Source organism: Nipponia nippon, unplaced genomic scaffold, assembly GCF_047370975.1.
Source record: "Nipponia nippon isolate SJK-2023a ecotype South Korea unplaced genomic scaffold, ASM4737097v1 scaffold_16, whole genome shotgun sequence".
Lineage (NCBI taxonomy): Eukaryota > Metazoa > Chordata > Aves > Pelecaniformes > Threskiornithidae > Nipponia > Nipponia nippon.
The window spans coordinates 6,416,542-6,440,637 of NW_028262332.1; the positions used below are offsets into that span (position 1 = coordinate 6,416,542).

Genomic DNA, 24,096 nt, shown 5'->3' on the forward strand with positions numbered 1-24,096 from the left:
AGGAGCTCACTCAAGGGAGAAGTGGAGGATTGAAAACAAGTGCTCTGTAAATCTTGAAGCATTGTGTAGGCTTGTTGGTCTCTTATGAGCATGTGTCCTGTTTGCTGGTGACTTTGCCTATGATTGATTTCTTCTTTTCAGATTGAGAGTCTCCCACCAGAGCTGTTCCAGTGCAGGAAACTGAGAACCTTGCACCTGGGAAACAATGTGCTGCAGTCACTTCCATCCCGGGTTGGAGAGCTGACAAATCTGTCGCAGATAGAGCTACGAGGGAACCGCTTGGAGTGCCTGCCTGTGGAGCTGGGAGAATGTCCTCTGCTGAAACGCAGTGGGCTTGTGGTAGAGGAGGACCTGTTCAACACATTGCCCTTGGAAGTCAAAGAGCGGCTGTGGAGGGCAGACAAAGAGCAAGCTTGAGCCCCTGAAAAAAGGGAAAAGCCTCTGACCAACTAGAAGGAAACAAAAGGCCATTCCAGTCCCCTTTTCCCCAGATTCTCCCCTTTCTCCCCTCCGATCACTACCAGACTAGCCAAGGAGTCCCTGAACAAACACGACTCTGAATGAGGCAGCTTCTTGCCTCAGATGCAGGATGGGGGAAGCTTGGGATCAGGATGAGGATCAAGACAGATTAGTCGGCCTCTGAGCAAGGGCCAGTGGGAGTAAGATGTTGCTGTTCTGCTGCTGTTTGCACCCAGGAGGTGGGGTGAGGTGGATGGTGCTGGTGAGAAGAAATGACCTTTGAATGGTGGAGAAAATGAAATGTGGGGATTGCTGCGTTGCTCCAAATGGGGCTTATGTGTCAGGGACTGAGAGTGTCCTGCAAGCAAAGATCAAGAGACTAGGAAACCTCTTGAACCTCCATCTCTTTCTGTGACACCTGGTACTGTTCCCCTCTGACTCAGATTCAGTCAGGGAGGCCCCACAGTGGGGTGGGATAGGATACAGACAGCTGATTTTATCTAGACGCTGGCATTAGGATTTGGGGGTTAAACTTATCTCAGACATCAGCTTGAATGCAGGATTTTTTTTTTACTGATTCTTTCCCCTTTGCACCGCATACCTTCTCCTCTGCCCCTGGAGAAGGAACCAACCTCCCCAAACTCTATCTACCCATTTAAGATTGCACTATTTTAACAGTTTCAAGTCACTTGTGCTGATGAGTAGATCACATAGCATCCTTCTTCAGCGGATGTGCTGGAGGCACTAACTGACATAATTCCAGAGCTTTAGCTTGTTCTGAAATGGATGGTTATAGTGCAAGTGGGAGAAAGATCTGGATAAAAAGCAGTCGGACTGTCTAATCTTTCCCAGAAGCATTGAGTTGCTTCAGGATCTGGCTTTTAAAGTTTTTAAGCTACTTTTAAATTCCTGGTATTTTGTCACATATTAAATATGAACATACAACTGGCCAGTGTGTCGGGGTGTCTCCTGGGCTTGGTGGTGTTAGTAAAGAGGAACACTCAGGTTTCCTCTGCACCTCTTGCCCCCCCCCCCCTTAAGCTGTTAGGTGCTTTGCCAGTGTCTTTCATGAATGCAGTCTACAGAGCTGCTTGATTGTTCTTTTTTGTTGTCCTCCTCACTTTACCAGCTGTCAGTTCCTGTTACACTTCTTGACCTAAATAAGAGGCAAATGCTGATTGAACTTGGTGCTGGAAAAGAAACCTGTCCTCCTATTTCTTCCCCTTTTCATTCCCTCAGCGTTAAGGAGCAGTATGAGAATCCTCTGTGGACTGAGCTCCTCTAGATCCCTGGGACAGAGCAGTCTTTATTGAAACAAGTCTGACCTGTTTGGTATTGTTTGACAAAAGAAAAACCCAACCTTCTGTACTGGCAGAGGTAGATAACTTTGTAATAGCTACTGATAATCATGTCCTTAAGGTGGAGTGGTTAAGGTGTGCCTACAATACATCTGAAGTCTGCTCTTTTCCATCAGACGGACAAGGAGGCTCAAGGACCTGCAGGTCCTCACTGTAATACTCTGCATCAGACCAACAGGTTGGCTCCGAGGTGGAGTGCTGCAAGCTGAGGCATGAGAATTTTGGAGGCCTCCCGTGTGTACAAAAGGGGGAAGCTGCAGCCATCTCCAAAGTGGTTCCTGGCAAGGGGCCAGCGAGTGGCTTAGCAAATCATGGTGGCCCCTTGGATGCTGGGGCCATAAGGCACACTGTGGCTGTCTTCATCAGATGTAAGATATGAACTATATACACTAAACATGCTGAAATCATGAACAATGTTAACTGGGCTCTGGATTTATTGATGTTCAGATGCTTAAATAAAGCTACATTAAAATCCAGGAGATCTGTTTATAAAACTGCTTTTAAGAAAGATGTAAATTCTCCCTCCCTTAGTCCATTCATTATGAAAAGTTTAAACAGTCCAGGGAATGATATAATTAAATCTCTTTATCTGGAAGGCAAGGTACTGTAAAAGCTCTGTTTGTTTCTAACAGGGTTAGTGTCTTGAAATTGTGTTAAGAGTTGGGGCCGCTGCTGGAAGGATGGGAAAGTATTGATGCTGATGCTTCTTGGATTGTACTCTTTCTATTTGCACAAGCGTTTTGGATCAACAGAGAGGGCAGAAACTGCTAGGTGGGCTTAATGCTGCTTAAGTAAAGCAGGAATGGCTTCAGGCTTAGCTACGGTAATACTGTTTTCCAGTCAGTTCCTCATGGTGGGTGTGGTGGCTGTATTGTGAAGGAAACTTTTCCTTACTCTATGCCAAAAGATCGTGCTGGAGAGTAATGGCTACTGAATAGAGGCTTGAACTCTGTTTTGTATTCAAGGCCACTGGGTAACTGGTTTACAACACATGTATTTTAGACTAGGCAGGGCTGAAAGGGCAAAGCACCTCACAGGGTTTTCACCTAGCTTACAGGAGCAGAGAGATTTCTTCTGTATGTCTAGGTCATTGTAGACGAGTGCTTTGACCCTTGATTCTAGTTGTGGTCTTAGTTATACAAACTAAACTTTACACAGCTACGTTAGAAGTTTCTATAAGCAGCTCCTGAAAGTATGCTGCAGTGCTGCTAGAAGCTTGCAAGCTTGTGAACTGCCATGTGTCTCAGTGCTGAGTCCATAGGACAAGTGGACAACAGGCTATTCTGCTGGAAGTCAGAGACTGTCTCTAACTTCTGGTCAAATAAGAGCCATACTCCCGCTTCTTGCTGAGTAGAGACTGCCCTATGCCTGAGGCTTACAAAGCAATTTTAAGACAGCCCAGTATTGATCATGCATGAAAACACTAGCTTTTTGCTGCTCTTATGATATTCCAAGCTCAGTTTTTTTCAATCATGGCTGCTAGGGCTTGAGATAGCTTCCTGTGTGGCAAAATTGGGATGAGCAGTCTGATAACTGCTTGTACCAGAAACACAGGTGGCACAAAAATACATCGCCACTCTGGAAGACAGCAATATGTATTATTTACTCCTGATATGTGCTTCTTGGTCTTCCGTCAAATAGATGCTGATTCCAGAGTATCAGTCTCATGGGATGAGATGGAAGAAGCTTTAATACTTCAAGGGTAGGGTCTAAACTATGAGGTCCTGACCGTGTTTACTGCTCAGGACTCCTGCAAAACTCAACCCACAGCAGAGTGAGTCATCCACTTCCCATACTTGTCTGGATTGCTCGGTCTTTGAGGGACGAGCTCATGTCAACAATCCTTCTTCATTTGCATGTATTCAATCAGTGTATACTTTTTTCCTTTAAGTTTCTATCAAACTGAAGTTTAAGGGTTTTGTTTCTGACATTGATCTGTACATTCAGAAAGAAAGTTCAACTTAAGCAGACAATCAACAGTCTGGTCAGTGTCTTGTTCCTCCTGACAGGCTTCTCAAAGCACTATAGTAGTAGCAAACCAGACTATTTATTAGCTGCTAAACCATACAACAACTTGAGTTAAAACCAACCGTTTCCTTAATAGCACTTCCGAGCTGAATGAGTTCTTGGAGCCCCTGTAGATCACAAGCGTGCTCATCCCATGTTAGGACCGAAGGTTAGTAAAATGGAATTCTGCTTTTCCTGCTAAATACTCCAAAAAGTAATAAGTTGCAACTAATTATTTTGAACCAGCTGAAAGGCAAGGAATACCAAACCTATTAAATGTGTTAAATCTTGCCGTATCTCTGAAACTATGCACTGGAATGTTAGCTGAAGTTGTTGTTTGTTTAAGATTGTTTTCTGATTTTATTATTTGGTCCCTAGTTAATTCAGCAGCTGGAATTAATTTACTCTGCCAGTCTGAATGGTTACATAGCGGTTACAGGTATCTTTCATGATGTGGTGTTCTTTGGTATTAACTGTCACTTCCTGATAACATCCTACCTCATTTTAATTTTTTTATTACCATTTATACACTCCATTTAGCTCACTTCATTTTAATTAAAGTTCTTGGTGTTCATTACCATAAATAGTATTAAGTGGCTTTCTGTTGCTGAACCACACTGCGGTCCTCTTTTTTTTGATGTTGTTTTTTCCTCTCTAACATGATTCTAGTAATTTTGAGAACAATAACACATCCTTTGCAGAGGATGAGGTGTAGAGGAAGTAAGTTTCAAATATTATCGATTCACCAGCTGTGACAGTTTCCTTTCCTTACCTTTTTTCTGCTTTGGAAAGGGACTCGCATGGTTTGAGCTCTTTGGATTTTTTAAGTCCTCCTTCAGGGGAGGGGTAACTTTTTTTTTCCTCATTAATAGCTGTGCCTTCTCTAGAGATACATTAACTTCTCCACAGAGGCGCTTGCTCCTCCGAGTGTATTTGTAATAGCCTCTGCCTGAAGCCAGCTCTTCCCCCTGTTTCTTTTTCTTTCAACCATGGAGAGATTTCTTAACTTTTGGCGTGACTTCTCACTGACAAACGATATTGTCGTACCGTAAACAGTACCGTCATCTACTCTGAAATTTTACTTAAGGTAAGGCTGTGTGAACGCTAACAAGTAAAACTATTGCTTAAACTTCACTTTGATTCTCCCCGCTCCCCGTTGCATTTTGAAATCGGTTTTTTCCCCACTGTTTGGCCATACAGTGGATCCTGTAGTCTTACTAAGCACGTGCCAAAACAGAGTGAATTTTCTATCCTACCTGCATTCTAGCAGTGCATGAAGCAGAACTGGAACTGGCCAAGAGTATTGTTTGACTCGGACCTTTCTCCCTCCATCCCTCCAGCTGCAGTGGTAGGTTAATAGTAAACTGCTTTGGCAGTATGAAATCCTCCAGAAATCTCATCTCCAAAATCCCTTTTCAAACGTAGCTGTACCTGAATTGCTGGACCCCGATAACAAAGGTGAACTTTGTGGGAACTCACACAAAGAAAGGCTTAATTTAGGATTTCTGGAATTACCCTTTTCCCCTCTCGGTCTCCTTTAAAGGAAGTTCATGGAACAATGGGGGAAATTTTTCTAGAGGAGACTTAATGAGAAGGGGGCTAATGAGCCTGAGTCATCTTTTACAGCTGACAAATGTGTCCATTTAAGACACTACTCATGGCTTAAACATTGTTCACTCCCATTCCGTAAATGTACAAGCAGGGTTGTGGTTTGGCATCCGAGACCTGCAACTTGATGTAACATTTCAGAATCATGACATTCACTTTGTATGTGGGATTGTTTGGGCAGCTGATCAACAGCACCTCCACCTTAAGCACTGAAGGCTGCTATTGTTTTCTCTGAAAGACTTGTAAGACTGGACACTTTAACAGAATAAAAGTTTTAATTTTTAATTTGCATTTTCCTTTCATGTCTGCTTTGTTTTAAGTTTTCTGTACGCGAAGGCACTTAGCCTTTCGCGATCTCGCTTTTCAGAAGACAGATGTTAATGATTCCAACTATTGTGTAGGATTATTGGGTTTTTTTACTCATCGCGTGAGTCCTTGTGGATTATGACATTCCTTTATGAATAAGCAAAAGGTAGATGTATGAAAGAGGTCCTGCTCAGTGACAAGCCTGGACTGCCTTACCTATTTCACCATCGCTTTAACAAACGGCTGATGCAGTTCACGTTGCCGAATACAAGCCTGTTGGAGCACTGTCTGCGTGGTCCGATAGAAGCTCAGTTGAGTTTGCAAAATGCATATTGCGCTCTTCTTCCCTGGGAAAGGGATAGGGGCTGGAGTCAATGGAGAAAACTGCCTGTTGCCATAGAAATAGCGTCTTCAGCCAACTGCTGGTAACAAATTAAAGTGTGTTTCCTAGCTGTCTGCCTACCCCACGCACCACTTTTTCAGCTGAAAATGCTGGCAGATAGCATCTTTCCTAATTGAGCGTGTTCATGATGTGTTACAGAGAATCAGCCTGTGACTTTCAAAGACAGTTGGAGTTTCTGTGCAGCTCATTTATTGTATAGAAAGGTATTTCTCTTGTGTTTTGCCTTCCCTTGCTTCCTTTGTCCAGGACTATTTGACCACAGTGACATTGGCCCCGCTCCAGTGACAGAAAATGTGAGCAGGCTGTGAACCAGGCGAAAGGTGGCTGTGATGCTGCTTATTGGTGTTGATGAGTTTTAATGAAATGCATAGCAGGACTGAGCCAAGAAAGGCGAGGACAAAATGCCCCTCAGCAAGCCTTAGATGACGAGACTGCAGCTCCTTTTGGCAAGGATTTACCAGCTCTTTGAAGAGCTGAGCAAAAGGAAAGAATGAAAGGTACCATCAAAGAAAACTGGGGCTTGCTGGATTCCTGCAGGACTAATACTGTGATGGGGAAAGAGCCCAAGGGTCAAGAACCAATCTGTCTTTGTTGGAAAAAGACTTTTGATCCTGGTAATTCCAAATTTTCTGTGTAGCTTACTGAAAAGCACGGAGTAAAGATGCAGTAGAGGCAGCTGGAACTATATTGGGTTTATTCCAGTACAATCCTCTAGCCCTGCTGCACCATAAGCTTTTTCCCTTGCTGATTTTTGAAGAAAGTAACCATCTCGTTTTAACCTGTTGATGACAGTGAGAATCCTCTTGATGGAAAATTACTGCATTTCTGAGGCTTCCGATAACTTGAAAGAAAGGACTGCCAATACAGGGACAACAAGTATTCAAGCATTTATGCCATTTTAAATACTAATATACCATTTAACACAATTTAAATACTCATTATGGTTGTCTTTTGTTCCTGTGCTCCTTGTTTCTCATTAAATATTCTGTCACTAGTTGCCAATCACATTGAAGACTTCAGGAGAGGTGATAAGAGATCTAGCAGAAGTTTTTGCTTACCTAATAACCCTGGCAGCTCCAACAGCAGCGATTTTTGGTGAGAGTGCTGAGCTGCTTAAACTGGCTCTGGAGAGCTGGCAAGCTGGTTTGGCTCCAAATGGTTTCAATAGGAACTCTTATTGGGGAGGAAATTAGGATAATTATGCCAGTCAAAAAGGCATTTGAAACGCTTGTGCTTTGTCTGCTGCAGGGTTGTCCACGTTCCAGATGTCGCTCGCTCCTGTACCCTTCACACAGGGATGGGATGGGCTTTGGCAGCCTCCAATGGAGTTTGCCAGAAGTGCAGTTTTCTTGCGGAGCTGGCAGGAGAAAAGCTTGTTTAATGGTCTGCAAAAGAGCTCGCGGAGGGGGAGGAAGGGAAGGAAAAGGGGGCCATTTCCCAGTTTTGTCCGAGTACTTTCTACCTTCCTTATTTAAGCTTACTGGAAGAGAAGGTATTCACAAAGGTGACATCCTTCTCTTTGAGTGTTTTTGGGCATTATGTGGCGGGGGTGGTTTTCCTCTTGCTGAAAAGGTCTTTCTAAGCCTCAAAATAGGAGCACATCTGGAGCGGCAAAGAACTGGAGGACTCCTAAGGACAGACACTGATGAGTGCTCCTGTAACCAAGATGGGTTGCCTCTCCTGGTTTCTGCAATTGCTTATCTTCTGGTGCTTGCTGCGTTGTCTGCTGCGATCTGCTGTTTATGTTGCTCAAAACAATCCACAGAACAGGAAAGCTGTGGTTTACTGCCACGCGTAGGAGCTAAACCAGCTTCTGAAGTCATCACGCGTGCGTAAGGTGGGGAGTGGAGATGATGACGTGCTAAATTGCTGAAAAATAAATGACTGGGAATGAGAAGTACCTGACATCATGAATGACGGGGGTAACAGAGGGCCTGAGGAGTGGCGGGGCATTGCTGCCTCCCGGTGAGCTGGGTCCTCACGAGAGCGACTTACAGGCAATAGCTACAGCAGGGTTTTTTTTCCACTGGTTACGCATCTTCCTTAAAAACATTTCAGCTCCATCCGTTGGTGAGAGTCCTTTAACAGGAAGGAGGAATTCTTAAGACTTTTTTTTAGTTTTGCAGCGTTGGAGGTTGATTGTTTCCCTTCCACGTTTCTGGCCCAGTGATTAAAGTCTCTGTCAAAATTTAGCTTTATAAACTACTGAATTCATATCCTCTTGTGTGCAGAGAAAAGCTTGAAAATAAGCTGTAAATGCTCCAAAAGAGAAAACACTGATTTCCCTTTTCATTAAAAACTAAACCCAGCTTTGAACAAGATAGGGAGGGATTCTTACCCAGAGTTGATTGCCTTACAGAATACAGGACTTTATTTTTTCAAACAACATCTCTTTAAGATGGATTTTCAGTTGCTAGCAAATATATTTGGAAGTAAACACCTTCCCTTGAACGTTTTGCACTCCTTCATTTTGTTGGTGGTTTTTTTTTTTTCCTAGGTGAGTGAGGCATAAAACCGCCCCCATAAGGGTATTTCTTCGTGGAGTGCTGCTCAAAGGATGTTTTCGGTGTTTCCTGCAAGAGCCAAATGCTTTTTTTTGCTTGCTTTGGAGAGCAAAACCTTCCCCCGGGCTCCCCTGCGGTGGGAAGGATGTGTTGGCGGGGAGCGCCGCCGCCGGGCTGGCGTCTGCTCTTTGCTCTCCCCTGCCTTTCAGATCTGCTTTCTGCGTTTTCTCTCTCTGGTTTGAACTGTGGCTTTGTTTACGTTTATTTACATGCACATTTGGAGCTGCAGGAGAGCGAACCGAGCAAGTGAAGGTGTACATCGCCAAAGAGCAGCTGCCAATGAAAATAACAGGTTCTCTATGAATTTTGCCGAAGCCTTACTGAAAGCTCTTCAGCTTTAACACCCTTTAGCCTGCCATCTGTCATCTCCAGGAGTCCCTTCCAGGTGCTGAAGTGCCGGCAGGACTCGCTGATTGAGCAAAAAGAGCTTGTTTCGAAACTTCTAGACCTTTTCATCCCACTTGAATCTTATTTTCCCTCCCTTATCTTGTTTTACTGTGTGTACCAGCTTAACTGCTCTATTTTTTTTTAATCTGGGTTATTAATTAAAACAGTGATTCCTCCTTGGAGTTAAGTGAATCAAGTTTGTGCTCGCACTTGAGCAGAATGCTTCTGTGCGCTTTAAGTAGCACCAAGAGCCAAAGCAAAACTCCGCAGCCCCAAATGTCCCCGCCAGGAACAAATGGCCAGAAATGGAGACAAAATTCCTCACGGGGAAGCTCCGCTGGCTGCGCAACAGTCCGGCCGGCTGCCCAGCGCTTGCCGTTATCACATGCTGGGGAAAGGATCACGTGAAGAGGCGGGGAGTCAGCCCCGCGGAGCCGGGGTGGCATCGTGGTGTTGCTGGTGGGATCCTGGGAGCTTCTGCCTCTGATGGCGTTTGTAACCCAGCACCAGATCCAAAAGGTAAGGAGCTGCCCCCCGGGAAGGAGCACGTCTGTAGTGCAGGCAGGTGACGCTACGTGTAAGACATGGTTGCTACTAGCGAACCCGTGATCAGGTCTAGCAAAGATCTGCTTTACAACACTTTATATTCTTCTCAGCTTCTTGTATTGCATTCATTTTGAGTGTGTGAGGACCCTGTCGTGGCTACAAACTCTTCCAGAGGGCAACTTGTCCTGCAGAGCTCTTGGAGGAATTTCTCTCATGCCCTTCTGTCTCTGCTGCTCAGCTTTCATCCGTGAAGTCGAAATCTGCCTGTCAAAGGATAATCTCCAGGGTTTTCTATATAAAGAAACAGCAATGCCAGCAGAGTTCACTTCACTTTGTAAGGGACTGTGTAGTCAACCATGAGAAATCACCCAGGGATTTTTCCCTTAGAGAAAACAATGCTTTGCAGCTTGTAAAGGAATCTCATCCTTATTTGGAATCCAGGTATGACTGCTCTGACTGTGTTAGAAGGCTTCTTAATTTAATAGTTGTTGGTCACACATGTCAGATAAGATATCCTTAAGGCACAAAGGCTCCAGCAACGATATCTGCTCTGCTTTGTGGACTGAAGGGTTGCGATATGTTGTTGTTAACTGCATGGAATGTCAGCCTGTTAATGAACTATATTTTTTACACTAGAAACCTCTCCTGAAATTAAAAATTAAGAGCAGGTTGTCCAGCTGCAGAGCTGAAGTTGGGATGCTTGTCACACTGAGCTGAGGCACAGCGAAGGGCCAGAACTGTTTTCTCTTGCTTTGTGCTGCTTCCCCTGAGGACTCTCGAGGAGAGCAGTGCCCCCATCTCTTCCAGTTCCACGAGGATGGCTTCCTTGTCCTAGAGCATTTTTTCACCGCAGAGGAGTGTGACAGCATGAGGAACCAGATTCAGAGAATCATAGCGGAGATGGAAGTGCCACCGCACTGCCGCACCGAGTTCTCCACCAAGGAAGAGGAGCAGCTCCGGGCGCAGGTACCGAGAAGGGCAGGGCCGTCCCCGTTGAGGTGCTGGAAGGAGAAAGGGAAAAGGCAAATAGCTGCTCAGGATTCACTCTGGGGGAACACGACTCCTTCTTCTAACTGAGCATAACGCTGTGAGAGGCATTTGCTCTCCAGCTTTCTACAAATGTTCGGTGGTGGTCTTATCAGAGGGTGAAGGAGGAAAGGATGCGTGTGGCTCTGCTGTGCTTTCAGCCCCTGGTAGCCACAAGCAGCTCTCTTGGGTCACCTTGTGCTGCTTCTGCAGACAGAAGACAGGTTATTTTCCAGGCAGCCAGCAAAAGAAAAGCAAGGGCAGCCTCTATGTGAGAGGTTCTTGCAAAGTCCTAATCAATGCCAGGAGATTTAGTACTGTGGAAAGCCTTCGTATAAGTGATTTCTATTGACTGCGTTTTGTTTATGCTGCTGCTTGATGGGAAAAAGATGCAGGTGAGTATTAATGCCTTGATCAAAGGTTCATTTATGTTTTTACAAGGACATTATCTTTACTGGGCTCTTATCCCTGGCAGGGTAGCTCGGATTATTTCCTAACCAGTGGAGACAAGATTAGATTCTTCTTTGAGAAAGGCGTTTTGGATGAGAGAGGTAAGCTCTGGCCTGAGTTAGCCACAGGGCAGGGAGAGGAGAAGGCTGAGGGAGGGGTCGGGGCCAGTTCCCAGCTCTAGGGACAATTCCTGCTTTGCAAACAATGTTAAATTCTGGTTTTGTTTTGCAGGTGACTTTCTAATTCCAAAGGAGAAATCCATCAGCAAGATTGGCCACGGTATGTTTAAAGGATGGGGTTTTGGGAGAGATGGACAAAAGGGATGTGGTTTTCAGACATGAGGATTTCTCCAGACCTATTCACTCTAAATAACCTTGGCCATCTGAGTTGAAAACTTTCTGAGCAGAGAAGCGACTTCTTCCCTCTTGTGTTGCTTCTCTGTGCCTCCTGGGGACCACCGCATCAAATATCGCAAGCCTCGCCCCTCTCGCCATTGTGGCCACGCAGCTCCTGTCCTTCCAACCCCGGGCTGTTTTACTCTGGGTTTCTGCATTTCCTCAACTTGATTTCTACACATCAGTCTGCTTTTCCCCCAGTCGCTCTGTCACTGTCTCTGCAATTCTCCCTGTGCTGCTCCTCAATCTCTGCTGTCAAGGGACTTAAAAATATTCCATTACGATCCTTTTCAAAAAACCCTTCGAGGAGGGTTTTGAGCTACGCATAGCTCAGAGTCACTGACACGCGAAAGTTTGGACTTCAGCCCTTGTCTCTCATGTAAGACACTGCTCTAATAAGTTTACCACCTTAGACTGGTCACGTTCAGTACAGATAAAACTGTGTCTGTACAGGGCTGGCTTGCTGAGGCTGAAGCTGTCCTCCCTCCGTTGGTGTCACCAGCACCTTCTCTTTACCCTCACTGGTTTCAGTTTGACCTATTTCCTCTTTCCCAGCTACTGAACTTGCATTTTGATCCCTTTTGTTTTCAAACAATACATGGAAAAAGAGAGCAGGATTCACTGCGTATCCAAACACATGAACTTTGTTCAGATTAAACTTCACTAAACTTGGAAATTCAGTACTGAGAGTTCTCGGTGCTTTGCTTTTCTCAGAAAAACACTCTCCCTCTCCCAGCCCCCTGCCATTCTGTTATACTTCAGCTTTTCCCCAGGGGAAGTGAAAATAACTGTGGATGCCTGCTGACTCAGCAACTTAACAATTCCAAAGGCTTCGCTAGACTTATTTTTTTGTAATTACTCCTTTTGGTCGAGTCTAGTCTCATCCCTTGCTCGGGAGCAGCCCCTGCTGGACCCGGTCGTGTGTCCTCGTGGCAAATTTGATCATGATGAGATGGAGGCACGATTCCAAGTCTTTGCTTTACGGTTTTGTCGGAGCTGGCCTGTAGCAAGCGTCTGTGCGCAAACAGCTCTGACCTGTGGGCTGTGGCCCTCTGCGAAGGGCACCATAGATAAGCCCTAGCTCATTTTTGCAGTAATTACTTTTTTGGTAGGTCTTAAGAACTGTGTTTTTAAAGGGTGGATTCACCTGTGTGCCTCAGGGTCACGTATAGTGGTTGTCGCGTTAGCATTTGCATAATATAATACTTAATCACATAATACTCAATTTTTGTTCACTCTGTTATATGCTATTTTTTATATAGCTGCAGTTTGTGGCCAGTGAGTGATTATATTTTTGGTCTCTAAAGAAGTTTGTAGAAATCTACAAGTGTCGTATCACCTTAGGCGTGATAAGCCACGTATATCCACTCTTGGGAGGGATGAAAGTTTCTGGCTGCAATTTATCTTGCTTGGCTGTCGTCTCTGCAGCTCATGATTGAGAGCTGCCAAGTTCCCCTCTGTTAATGAAATCGTCAGTCTGAGCCTTTTCTTCCCCCTTAGCTTTACATGCTTATGATCCTGTCTTCAAGCAAATCACCCACTCCTCCAAGGTGCAGGTAAGCTGTTACTGTTTCCTAGAATGGTCTGGGAAAAATATAAATTATGGAGTAGTTAATCTTAATTTTCTAGACTCCCAAGGATAGTCATTTTGCCTGTAAAAGGAAACTTAAATATCTCAAAGAATAATGCTTTATAGCGTGCAGAAAACAGCAAACATAAATCTTGAAAAGTTTTCTTGCAGGAATTGGGAAGAAAACTAGGCCTTGAGAGACCAGTAGTGGTGCAAAGCATGTATATCTTCAAGGTACAGTACTTCAAGTCGTCTTGTCGCTCAAGAAATAAGACCCTGTTAGGTGGGAAGCTGTGAAACTCTTCTCTTCACACATCGCCTTTCTTTCTTTGCAGCAACCTGGCATTGGCGGTGAAGGTGAGATTTGTATTATCTCTATATCACACTGCAGATAATACTCCTTTAGGAAAGGAATATTACCAGGAAAAAGGCTCAGAATCAGACTTAAGCCCATGAGTTTTGTGGTCCAAACCTTCTTAAAATTATTAAAAAGCATCCACATTTTCCAGAAATGTTTCTACATCCTATGCAACTTGAACAAAGAGCTACTTTTACATCTGAAGCATGCTGAAAGGCAGTATTTTTATGTAAGATTTAATGTGTATGACAGATGGGTGGGCAAGGTCGGTCAGGTCAAGAAGTCAGGGAGAACGAGCCTGCCGTCCTTCTGGCAGTACTGGATTCCTCAGGCATTAAAAGACCCTAACGACTGCGTCTCCTTGCAGTGACCCCGCACCAGGATGCCACCTTCCTGCACACGGAGCCGCTGGGCAGAATCCTGGGGTTCTGGATTGCCCTGGAGGATGCCAGGCAGGAGAACGGCTGCTTGTGGTTCATTCCTGGCTCTCACACCCGTAAGAGTCACGGTAGTTTGGTGCGTGCTGTGAAATGCGCTCCCTTGTCTTGATGAAGGGTGGAGGGTAACACACGCTGTGTTATGTTCTCGGCATTGCACAGCGCCTGCAGAAACACACTATTCATGTTTGTTGAAAGGACGACTTTATTTCCTACAGGGATCTCCCCCTGTGCTGTTGTCAAATCTACAACCGCATTTTTCCGTCAAATCTACAACCGCATTTTTCCGTCAAATCTACAACCGCATTTTTCAGCAGGTTATTAACTGCTTCACTTTGCTCTTGGCCACCGGTCCATCACATGAGTCTAATATAACAACATTTTTTTATTAAAAAATACGTAGTGTACATGACTGACACTGCTGTGTTTAGTTTTAAGTTGATATCTAGCCTAGAAACAAAGAATCCAGGGTACTGGGGCAAGGAAGGACAGTCTTCCCGAATTTCTATTTCCTCCAAACCCTGTTAAGGGGAGGACCATTAAAACTGCTCCTGAATCTTTTCTTTTCACTTCAGTATTATTTCAGAAGTTTCGCCTGCAAGATTCAGTCTTCCTTGCCAGGCCACTGAGATTTAAGACTTTAATGTCAAGAAGGTCTTAAACTACTGGGTCCTTTCTTCCTGCAGTGAAACAGGTCGTTGCTACGTGTTGGTGCTCCTTCCACAATTTTGGCTGGAGCCTTGAAAATGTTCAAGTCTGATCTGGACTGCAAAGAGTAATAATCCTCCTTCTGCCTTCCAGAGTAGGAATACACTGAGAAATCACTCTTTTTCTTTTGTTTTTTAATCCACTTACAAAACTGTGTCTTTTCCAGGTTCCATCCCCTTCACAAAGATCCCTTTTTTTTGCCCTGGCCAATAAAACTTTTAGACCTGACAGCTCTGTGTAAAGGGAATAAAAACCCTCTTCCACACACACACACAGACGGACACACACACGCACAGACACACACGACTGTCAAATATTGGTCTGCGTTTCAGTAAATAAGGAAAGCCTCCAAGTCTATGCAAGGATCCCTTGGACACCATCCAAGCCATCGGAGAACAGTCAGTGTCCCAGGGGAACACACAGACAAACGCGGATCAGCACAGACTCATGTAACGGCTGTTGTGAGCGATGGTAGCTGCTGTGTGTGTAACCACTATTGGATTACCAGCATGGTTTTTGGTTTTCCACTGCCCCTAGGGCACGCTAATCAGCTTTAAACTGTTGCTTACCTAAGTATTCACTCAGTGAGTGTAATCATAGTGCTCTTAATTTTTTTTTTTTAAGGCACTCATCCCTCAAATTCTGGAGTCAGCTGCACTCTGCTTGCAATTTCTGCTGTTACAGAAAGGAGAAATGGACCAAAGTTTGGCTTTGCATAAGCGTACGACTGTGTTCCTTAAAGGGCTATGTTGCAATGCACAGAAAGAGCCAGAAAGGCAAACAAAAGGCAGTTGTTCATCAGTTTCTGCCACAGCTGGAAAATTCTAAATCTTTGCTTAATGAAAAAAAACCCACCCAAATTACTAAGGAAAAAAATGGAATATACTATAATAATAAAGTTCCTATCGTTGCCAAGAGAAATCACAGATATCGTTCCTCTGCTGTGCAGAATGTAGCTAGCTGTTTAATTTTTGTGTGGTTGCTGCTTCTGTGGATTTGCAGGTGGAATTACCCGGAGGATGGTCCGTGCAGCTTCAGGTACCTCAACATGTGTAGAGTTTGTCGGGTCAGAGCCGGCCTATGAGAACAGCCAGTTCATACCTCTGCCTATAAGTAAAGGTAAAAACAACCCCCAAACAAGTCTACTTTACAGCTCAAGAAAAACAAGAGAGCTAAAATTGTATTTTAACACTTTCAACTTTTAAAGCTAGCACTCACAATTTGAAAAAAGCAGTACAGATGTTTCTTTCAAACAGGTGGGCTCATTCTCATCCATGGTGAAGTTGTCCATAAGAGTGAACTGAACAGCTCGGAGTCTTCTCGCCACGCGTTCACCTTCCATGTGATGGAAGCCAAAGACACCAGCTGGAGCAAAGAGAACTGGTAAGGTGGCCATCCTGTCAAGCAGCTAAGGAAACTAAAGCCTTTTCAATGCAATAGCCAGGATAAACTTTTATTGGTGGTCTTGCACGTCACACAGTTTCTGTTGGTAGTGCCTCAGTCGGTGTTGATTTCATACCTGTAGAACTGGAGTAGCCTCTGGAGTTTTGTTTTTACCTCTTCCTTACTTCCTAGGCTCCAGCCAACTCCCGAACTGCCTTTTCCATCGCTCTACACTTGAAGTTAGTGATTGGCTTCTGGAGTCAATAGCTGATCAGTATTCCTTTCTGATCCTTCGTTCGTGTTCCCTTTAAATGCAACTTTCACTCAATCAGCTCTCAAGATTAATTTACCCTCCTGCCAGAACAAGGCCCCTTGGCACAGCTGAATACACCTGCGTTAGCAGAAGCTTCTACTACAGCGTGAGCCCTACTAGTATGAGAATAGTCGCCCAGTCCTTTTGGTAAGGAAACTTCTTCAGTCTTGAGAATAGAGTGTTAAAAACAGTTGCACCTTGACTGGGACCAGTTAAGAGGTATTCCTTTTTGCAGATACTCAGTATTTTTTTTCTAAGTCAAGAGCTTGTCTAGTGCGTTTCTTGGTTGTGTCGATGCCAGCAACGCAGGTGAACGTGTCATGTGAAGATGGCTGACTTTTACCCTTAGATCTCTGTCCTGTTTGTGATTAAAAATAATCCTGTTGTGGGCAAACTGAAGCAGGGAGTCTACTTTTGTAATCAATCTACTAAGTATTTCTAGCAAACTGTAGCTGAGTGATCTCTGGGTGTGTTGATTAAAAATATTACAGTTCTTAAAGATTCGTGTTGAAATTATGAAAACAAAAGACCCTGGTGAGACTCCTGACATTTAAATAAAAAAAGAGAAATTCTCCTTTTCATCCCCCCTCATCTTTTCTTTGAGGAAGACAGTGTGACCTTCTCCCAACAGATGGGGCCAGCGCTAAGTTGTCTGATGACCGGTTTGAACTCTCAATGTGCACAAGAACAATTACTATCCCCCAAACCCCAACAAAACCAAATGAACTTATAGCAAGGTGAAACCTAAGGAATGTTAGGAAATTTAAGTTGCATCCGAGGCAAGCTCAAGCCTGTATCGTAAACTCAGCAGAAGCCGTGGAGGTGTAATTTCCCTGGCACTGGTGCAGTGGCAACGCTGAGATATGAGCCTGGTATCACCAACGCACTAACTACATCGTAGTAACCTTAAGACTGGTCGGAGTCCTGGCAGAGCGAGCCCCAGTTCTTATAGACACATCCCTTTCAAAAGTGTATTGCCTGTATCCGGCATTTGTTCGATGTGAAATAGTCAAATTTGGTTTCTTTATGGCAAGAAGTTTCCCTTCAGCCCTTTGGGCTTTGCTGGGCAATGCAGAATAGGGTCAGCGCAGCAAAGAGTTCATCAGAGAGGACTGGCCAGGAATTAGGGGACTGGGTAATGGCAACAGCAGTAATGTTCAAAGTTCCTGCAGGTACAGCGAAGTTCCTGCAGGTACAGCTGCTGCCCTCCCCTGCCTTCCCCACAGTTTGTTCGCAAGCTGTGAGCGGGGTGGAGGGAAAGGGACTTCTGTAACTCTGGTGCTCTTTTATGATGTTAGTGGTGAAGGCTGTGGCTTGTGATGGAAGCAGCTAAAGCTTCTTCCCGTGCCTTTCCGTTAGAAGAGGTAATAATTTAGAAGAGTCCTCTGATTGTACATTGCAGGTAGTGGTGCGTATAAAACCATCTTGTTCAAGTGCATAAACAACAGCAAGAAGCTGGATTGGCTTTGCAGGATTTCCTGTTAAATGTGAAGGAAACTCAGTCTAGCACAATTATTGAGTTTGGTTTCCTGCAGAGTATCTGACAATTTATTGCATTATTAACCAAAACCAACTTTGGGGAATTTTGACAACCTCAGGAAAAGCAGTATCAACTCTCAGGAGCCCTGCCCAGGCGGGGGGAGGGGGGGTGTAAACTGGCCAACGCTGCCTCTCGGCTGTTCGAGTCCTGGCTTGTTGCAGGGACGAACACAATATTAGATCCTGGGGCCAATTTTGCTGGCCCGGGCTGCTGGCCCAGAGCACTAGTTTCACCCCACCCCCAGTCTTATTCTCACTCCCAAGACAGTCTCAGGGCTAGGGCTGCAGGACAGTATTGCGTAAGGTACCTCGGATTTGTACAAAACCGTTCCCAAAAGTGAATAAAAGAAGTGTCAGAAGCTAACTTCATCCTGCAAACAAGAATCCTGGGATGCAAACCTTCTGCTTGGCCGCTGCTTAGGGGAAGGGAAGAGGCAGGGAGGACATGTGCTGATGTGTCTTGCTCTAATGGACGCTTGGCAAACTGGCAAGAATGGATTGTCAATATAGAAGTGTTTAATACATCAAAATTATGGGGGGTTTTGGCCACAAAACGGTAGTTATAATTTTTAATCAAATGGCTTTACTCGATTTGTTGATAGAAGTATTTTCATAAATTATTTGATTAAACATCTAGCTGAAAAAATGTGAAAAGTAGAAGAATGCAATAGTATTAAAGAAGTTTATTGACTTTAACAGATTTTCTGCTTTCCTGATTAACGTGTAATTAGTTTTCTCTGTGACTTTGCTTAGGTTTTTTTCCCCTATATTGAATATTATTCCAAATGAATTTAGAGATTAAAATCTTGAAGATAAAACATTTTTCTTGTTGCATAAATCTCCAGGGCTACAACCGCAACTCTCGTTAGTACTGTTTGGAATAAATGGTCTCTTACATTCCCAAACCTCCCGCACCCGCCCCAGACAAACCGAGCTATTACAGCTACTGAATCTGAAGTTGTGTTCATACATCACAGTGCATTAGTACGGCTCGTGCTGACAGTGACTGGATTCGCTGGGACAGTCGTATTGACTTTGGGTAGACGGTGGCCACTATCCTTATAAAACATGCTTCAAATGGTGCTTCTACAGAAACGAGGAGTTTGCATATGCAGTAATACAAGGCGGCAGGGCTCAGTACAGTAAAACAAGTTTTGGCTCTGATGAAATACAGAGGTGGCAAAATCCGAGAGGTTTGCCTTTTTTCCTTCTCTCATTGACTTACCTCTTCTTCCTCTACCTCCTTTGCCTTTGAGCACCCAGAAGAAACATAAAAATAGCATTTGTGTTTAATAATCCAGTTTACAAGTCGCATTTGTGTTCTTGTGAGAACATAAATCAACTCATGCTGTTTTAAACAGGGGGGGAAAAACAAGACCAAAACAAAACCTTTATTTTAAATAGGTCTTTTTCATTTCTGTTTTTAACAATTTTATCTGCCGTACCAAAAGCAGTGTTTAGATCAGCTTTGAGCACTCATTACAGTGCATAGTCTATTATCACTTTTCCCTAGAAAGGAAGAAACCTTTGTTCCTGGAGGTGCTTCTAAGCCATAAACATTATCTGGAGGTAGAGAGGCAACAGCAGATTATCAATTTGGGTAGTATAAGCTTCCAAAAGAGAAACTAAACTCACAGATGCCAGAATCCAGGCATAGCTGGAGTTCAGATTCACGCTGCTGTCAAAGATCAGAATAAGAGCCACAGCAATGATCTGAGCAAAAATAGCTGTCATCGTCCCTTCAACGGTCTTCTTTGTTCCTGGCCATTTGATTTCCCCCATTGTACTACCAAAAACGGAGGCAATGGTGTCTCCTACCCCTACTGCCAGTACCCCAGCGTAGGGGACCAGTGCTCCTGCCCCAGACAAGGTACCTTTAGGAGCACAAGATCTAGGGAACAACCATACTGGGAGGGACATGCCAAGGAGGAGATAAATATGAGTGAAGATGAGAGGTCCACTGTCTCTTTCATCCAAGAAGAGAGACAGCAAATGCCTAAGGGTTTGGCCAAATGGTTTGATCCTGAAGTACCGAATATACTCTAAGAAGATAAACACTGCCAGACACAGTACTGCAGCAACGTAGAGAAGCTGGCGGTCATAAATTAGTCCAGGAACGTAAGTAGCTACAACAATGAAATGGAAATATTTCCTGGTTATAGTCGAGGCCTGGTGTTTTTTAGATTCAGATGATCTCTTAGCATTCTGGTAGAAAACCACGCCACATGCTGAAGCAGCCAAAAAGGTCCAATATACAAGAAGGTAAACTCTTGTCTGTGTCTGAAACAGAAACTGGAGTAGCCAGAACAAAGGGTTCCTCTGGATCAGTCGGTACAGCCAAGGCATGATGACCCCTAAGCCTAACACTGCTGTCATCATGTGGAAAAACAGGGAGGAGATCCACGTACCCGAATCCATGAAAATGAAGAGCACAGTGAAAAAAAGCCCAAGAAGAACAACTCCAACAACTGCTACCAGAAGGAAAAAGTCTATGGGATCACCTCTGCCCTCGATTACATTCAGTGAGCGTTTAATGAGCTGATTGAGAACAAAACTTATACCTCCGAGAACTAACAATGCTTCTCCAGGAGTAAAACATCGAGGCAACAAGTACAGCAAGATCATACTGAGGTAGACAAAAATTAGCAGCACTTCTAGGACCTCTATCACCTCTGAAACAGTCAAAGAGTGCTTCATGGTATAGATAATTATACTGCCAGCAACACCAGTGAGTATGCAGGTGTTGGTTGGCACAGGTTTTGTGATGCCAACCGCTATTACAGACAGAAAGAGAGCAACCAGCATGCCAGTGGAAGCTACAACTATGCCAAAACGTTCGAAGTACACGATGCCGGCAGACTTGCACCTCTCCTTCATCGCTATCCCCAACAAGGGGATGACCATGCTAGCTGGCAGGAGGCCACTGTTCGCTGCTGCACGGAACTGGAATACAGCCCCACCCAGCTGCAGCAGACGGTCCCATTTGAATTGGACATAAAAAGCCTGGACAGCGAGAGCGACGGCGCACCAGGAATACCGGTCCCACACCACTGCGTGCACAAAGAGAATGATGACGAACACGATCAGGGATTCCACCAGCACTGGCTTGTTTAACATGATTCCAGTCCGACGTGGCTCAAGCTTTCAAAAAATCTTTCTCAGGAGTCCCGATGGGCTCAATAGTTGTCCATTAGGAAGAATTCCCTTTCATGCTACTGCAATTCCTATTAAAAAAAAAAAAGAGCAAACAATTAAAGCAACTACTAGAAAAGCTAAAGCTTCCACAGCTGTTTTGTTCTTAAGCTCAATTTAAACTGATAATTATGTGCCAACTGTTAATGTCAACACACAGGTGAATAAAAAAAATAAAACCAGTGAGGTAATGGATCAGCCAAAACTGATATCCCCCTCTGAGAAGCAGAGAAGTCAGCCTGCAGTGACAGAAATGAACCACTGAATACTGGGGTATTCAGATGCAGTTTTAAATATTTCTGTTGCAGTGTCTTTGAATTGAAATATGAAGCAAACAAGCCATAAATATTCCCAGAAGGCTTCATTGTGATGACGTGAATCTGAAATATAGTTAATTCAGAAGTTTAAAGATAATTTTAGAACCCAATTTTGTATGTGGTTTTCACTGTAGTTTTACAGAATGTTTCTCCTTTTATTAAATATTTCTTCTCCCACTGCTGTGCAAAACCCCTACGTACCTCTCTCTCCTTCTGTTACTGACGTTATGATTGAATACTTCCACTACTGCAGCAGGTGTTTTATAATACACTATTTACAATAGAAGTAGGAAAGAAAACATCACAATAAGTAAAAAAAATTTGTCAAATGGCATACTTAATCTAATTTCGATCTATTACCAGAACTGTAACGATAAGCTAAAGAGGAAATCTGATCACAGAAAAATCAAATGAACAGAAATCATTTTGCCTGCAGCCATGACAGGATGTTCATCACATCCTTAGTATCAGGCAGCTTAATTTGTTTTACTTATACAGCACTGCTGGGCCATATTCATTGCAAAGATACCTATTCTAAAATATGCTTCTAGTCCATCTTGACATATTGCCAATAGTCTGTTTAACTCTAGGATGTGTTGTAGCCATATGATTTAACTGTTACACAGCTTCATACATGAGTAAATGAGTCTGATTTATTCTTCCTTATCTTTAAAGAAAGGTATTGGCTTAATTTTTCTTTAACCTCTTCCCCCTGTCAGATATCTTGATTCCCATTTTCCAAGTGAGAATCCCACACTCCTATTTTTACGGACTCTAGATCTAAATCAATAAGCAAAATATTTTAATGTTAGTCATTAATGACACTAGACAAATATCAGCAAGTCTCATCCCAAAAATGCATCATTAATTTATAAGTTATTTGTTTAACTAACCTCTGGTATGCACTATTTTCCTCACATTTTTCAAGAGTAAGTAAACCAAAGACATTCTTGATCCATTTACAGCATTTCACCTTCTCCGAATCAAGGCTCACAGCCAATGACAGCTGCACTGCAAACTAATCTTTCCTTTAAACTTTTGGACTATAAGATAAACAGTTGAGATAATCAGCAGTGCACCTAATGCCTCTGTTAAGTTAAATCATATCCTATCTTTCTCGAAGTATTATGGGCATTCAAACATTGTGCAAGTCTCACCAGCATTTATTACTTTCTGGCAACCTTTATTTCTCCTTATCCATAATTTGACATTATGTTTTAGCCATCTGTAAGCCAATGCCATTATACTGGCATCTCTTTTGGGTGCTTTGAGGGTATCCGTTTCCGTACTTCTGTTGGCAATAGAATGGCTGATCCAGTTGTATTGTCCCTGCTGGATATGGTATCTCCAGCTGAAACTGGGGATTGCTTCATCCTTTCTGGCCCACCCTTAAGCTGATTAGTAGTAAACTCTTACTAAATTCTGCTTCCCCCAGTCTCGTTACTAATATCTACAGTAGCTCCCTCATGGAAGGCTAGAAGTTTATTTAAAGTTCTGGTTTGGGTTTTCATCCAGTGTTGAATGGTGTCACCAGATTATAAAGCCGATAGAGATCTTAGTAGCAACATTACTGGGTAACTGTTAAAGTTTGTACCGTCAAACTGCCTTACACTGTGCGTCTGGAGCGTTTAGTTACTTATGACTTTGTACTGAAAACTCTTAATTATTAATAGATTGCTTTTTGGCATCCTTATTCAAATAGCCTGAAATACTTGATTGCCAAACAACTTTGTTACATTTACTGTTGCTACACAGCTAGATCAGGCCAAGTGTAATCTTTTTGCCATCCCAATTCATTTTTAAACAGAACAGGAGAAGACTTAGTCATATAGCCAATAAAACAGAACTGGCATGGGCAATATCTACCTATGACCAAAAACGGTTTTGAGGTCCCGCTCCTTATTGTTTCCGAGCACAGGGGAGGGGGGAAGCTTAAGGCTTATTTGAGACGAGGCAGGGTAAATACCACACGCTAGCCAAAGACTGAAAAAGACGTCCCACTCCGTCTGGCAACTTTAAGGCTGCAACCCAGCTCCTGCATCAGTAACGACACATGACAGCTTCCCCCAGCAGGCAGCCTGCCAGCTTGGCTATGAGACAAGGAAGAATTTCACCATATGAAACGCAGGTCTCCTACTCTAATGCAGCAGCATTTGAATTTGCAACACGATGTATTTCACTGCTGAATGATTTCATTTTCTTGCGCCTGCTGCGATTCCCTCCTCCACGCCTTCTTTCAGGTAACATGAAGCTCCTCAGCTCTCCCGCTCCCTCACACACCGAATGGGACCCGTCGCCCCCCGTTTCAAGCCGGATTAAGCGTTTTCTGCCCGTTTCGTGATCTGCATCCCGGCTGCTCTGGGCAGGGAAGTTTCCCACCGACGTGCTCCCAAACGCCCAGTAGCCCTCGCCTCGCTGCAGCACCTGCCTCCTCCCTGTCCTCCGCAGCGCTGCGGGCTCCCCTTGCCCTGTCCTCCCGCGCCGCCCTCCCCCTTCTCTCCCCCTCCGCCGCCGCAACCCGCAACCCAGCCTTCGCTACTGGGAAGCTGCTGCGGGGCAGAGGCCGCAGCGGGGATGGCGGCCGCACCAGCCCCCAGAAGGTCTCGGAGCCGCTGCCGGGGTGAGGTCCGAGTCCCGCCGAGGAGCTGCGGCCTTCCCCGACCGCAGCCCGGGAGCCGAACCCGCACCCACCTCACAGGACGCCGCCATCTTGGCGCTGGCCGCCTGTCACATGACCCAACCCGCCGGCGAGGCGGAGCGGCGGCCCCAC

At 44.3% G+C, this 24,096-nt stretch overlaps 3 protein-coding genes and 1 long non-coding RNA gene across 16 annotated transcripts in view; 2 read left to right on the plus strand and 2 right to left on the minus strand.

Moving 5' to 3' along the window:
• LRRC8A (leucine rich repeat containing 8 VRAC subunit A) overlaps nucleotides 1–2,296 on the plus strand; it is a 19,294-nt gene extending 16,998 nt beyond the window's left edge. For all 8 annotated transcript variants that reach the window (XM_087753021.1, XM_087753026.1, XM_087753024.1 and 5 more), the window contains one exon: nucleotides 142–2,296. In XM_087753021.1, coding sequence (XP_087609147.1) covers nucleotides 142–417 — 276 coding nt within the window. In that variant the 3' untranslated portion in view covers nucleotides 418–2,296. The remainder of the gene's footprint in view (nucleotides 1–141) is intronic.
• On the minus strand, nucleotides 431–7,307 carry LOC148056231 (uncharacterized). The gene is made up of 2 exons (XR_015703696.1): nucleotides 7,200–7,307; nucleotides 431–6,085 (listed from the first exon to the last, which is right to left on the minus strand). It is a non-coding gene; the product is annotated as an uncharacterized LOC148056231 (long non-coding RNA).
• Nucleotides 7,308–9,377: 2,070 nt separating this feature from the next.
• PHYHD1 (phytanoyl-CoA dioxygenase domain containing 1) lies at nucleotides 9,378–16,859 on the plus strand. 2 transcript variants are annotated; one of them, XM_009476934.2, is made up of 11 exons: nucleotides 9,378–9,611; nucleotides 10,446–10,604; nucleotides 11,140–11,215; nucleotides 11,346–11,393; nucleotides 13,010–13,065; nucleotides 13,251–13,313; nucleotides 13,415–13,436; nucleotides 13,805–13,933; nucleotides 15,585–15,701; nucleotides 15,839–15,965; nucleotides 16,158–16,859. In XM_009476934.2, exons 1-11 carry the CDS (start codon nucleotides 9,579–9,581, stop codon nucleotides 16,201–16,203), a joined length of 876 nt encoding a protein of 291 aa, XP_009475209.1. In that variant the 5' UTR covers nucleotides 9,378–9,578; the 3' UTR covers nucleotides 16,204–16,859. The 2 variants fall into 2 exon arrangements, with proteins under 2 accessions (XP_009475209.1, XP_087609178.1); XM_087753052.1 differs by lacking the exon at nucleotides 9,378–9,611 and adding an exon at nucleotides 9,705–10,079.
• Nucleotides 16,860–19,194: 2,335 nt separating this feature from the next.
• On the minus strand, nucleotides 19,195–24,086 carry DOLK (dolichol kinase). Of its 5 annotated transcripts, none has more exons than XM_087753037.1 (3): nucleotides 24,018–24,086; nucleotides 21,528–21,597; nucleotides 19,195–21,041 (listed from the first exon to the last, which is right to left on the minus strand). In XM_087753037.1, the coding sequence occupies exon 3, from the start codon at nucleotides 20,932–20,934 to the stop codon at nucleotides 19,363–19,365; it is 1,572 nt and encodes a 523-aa protein (XP_087609163.1). In that variant the 5' UTR covers nucleotides 20,935–21,041; nucleotides 21,528–21,597; nucleotides 24,018–24,086; the 3' UTR covers nucleotides 19,195–19,362. The 5 variants fall into 5 exon arrangements, with proteins under 5 accessions (XP_087609163.1, XP_087609166.1, XP_087609165.1 ...); XM_087753040.1 differs by lacking the exon at nucleotides 24,018–24,086 and adding an exon at nucleotides 23,607–24,011; XM_087753039.1 differs by lacking the exon at nucleotides 24,018–24,086 and adding an exon at nucleotides 23,193–24,011.
• Nucleotides 24,087–24,096: the final 10 nt, after the last annotated feature.

What these genes read in the sequence shown, in the direction of transcription:
- DOLK (XM_087753037.1), bottom strand. Translation starts at nt 20,934, where the DNA reads ATGTTAAACAAGCCAGTGCTGGTGGAATCCCTGATCGTGTTCGTCATC.
- PHYHD1 (XM_009476934.2), top strand. Translation starts at nt 9,579, where the DNA reads ATGGCGTTTGTAACCCAGCACCAGATCCAAAAG. An exon ending in AGGAGCAGCTCCGGGCGCAG is followed by an intron (nt 10,605 to 11,139) that starts GTACCGAGAAGG and finishes TATCCCTGGCAG; the next exon opens with GGTAGCTCGGATTATTTCCT. An exon ending in ACCTCTGCCTATAAGTAAAG is followed by an intron (nt 15,702 to 15,838) that starts GTAAAAACAACC and finishes TCTTTCAAACAG; the next exon opens with GTGGGCTCATTCTCATCCAT.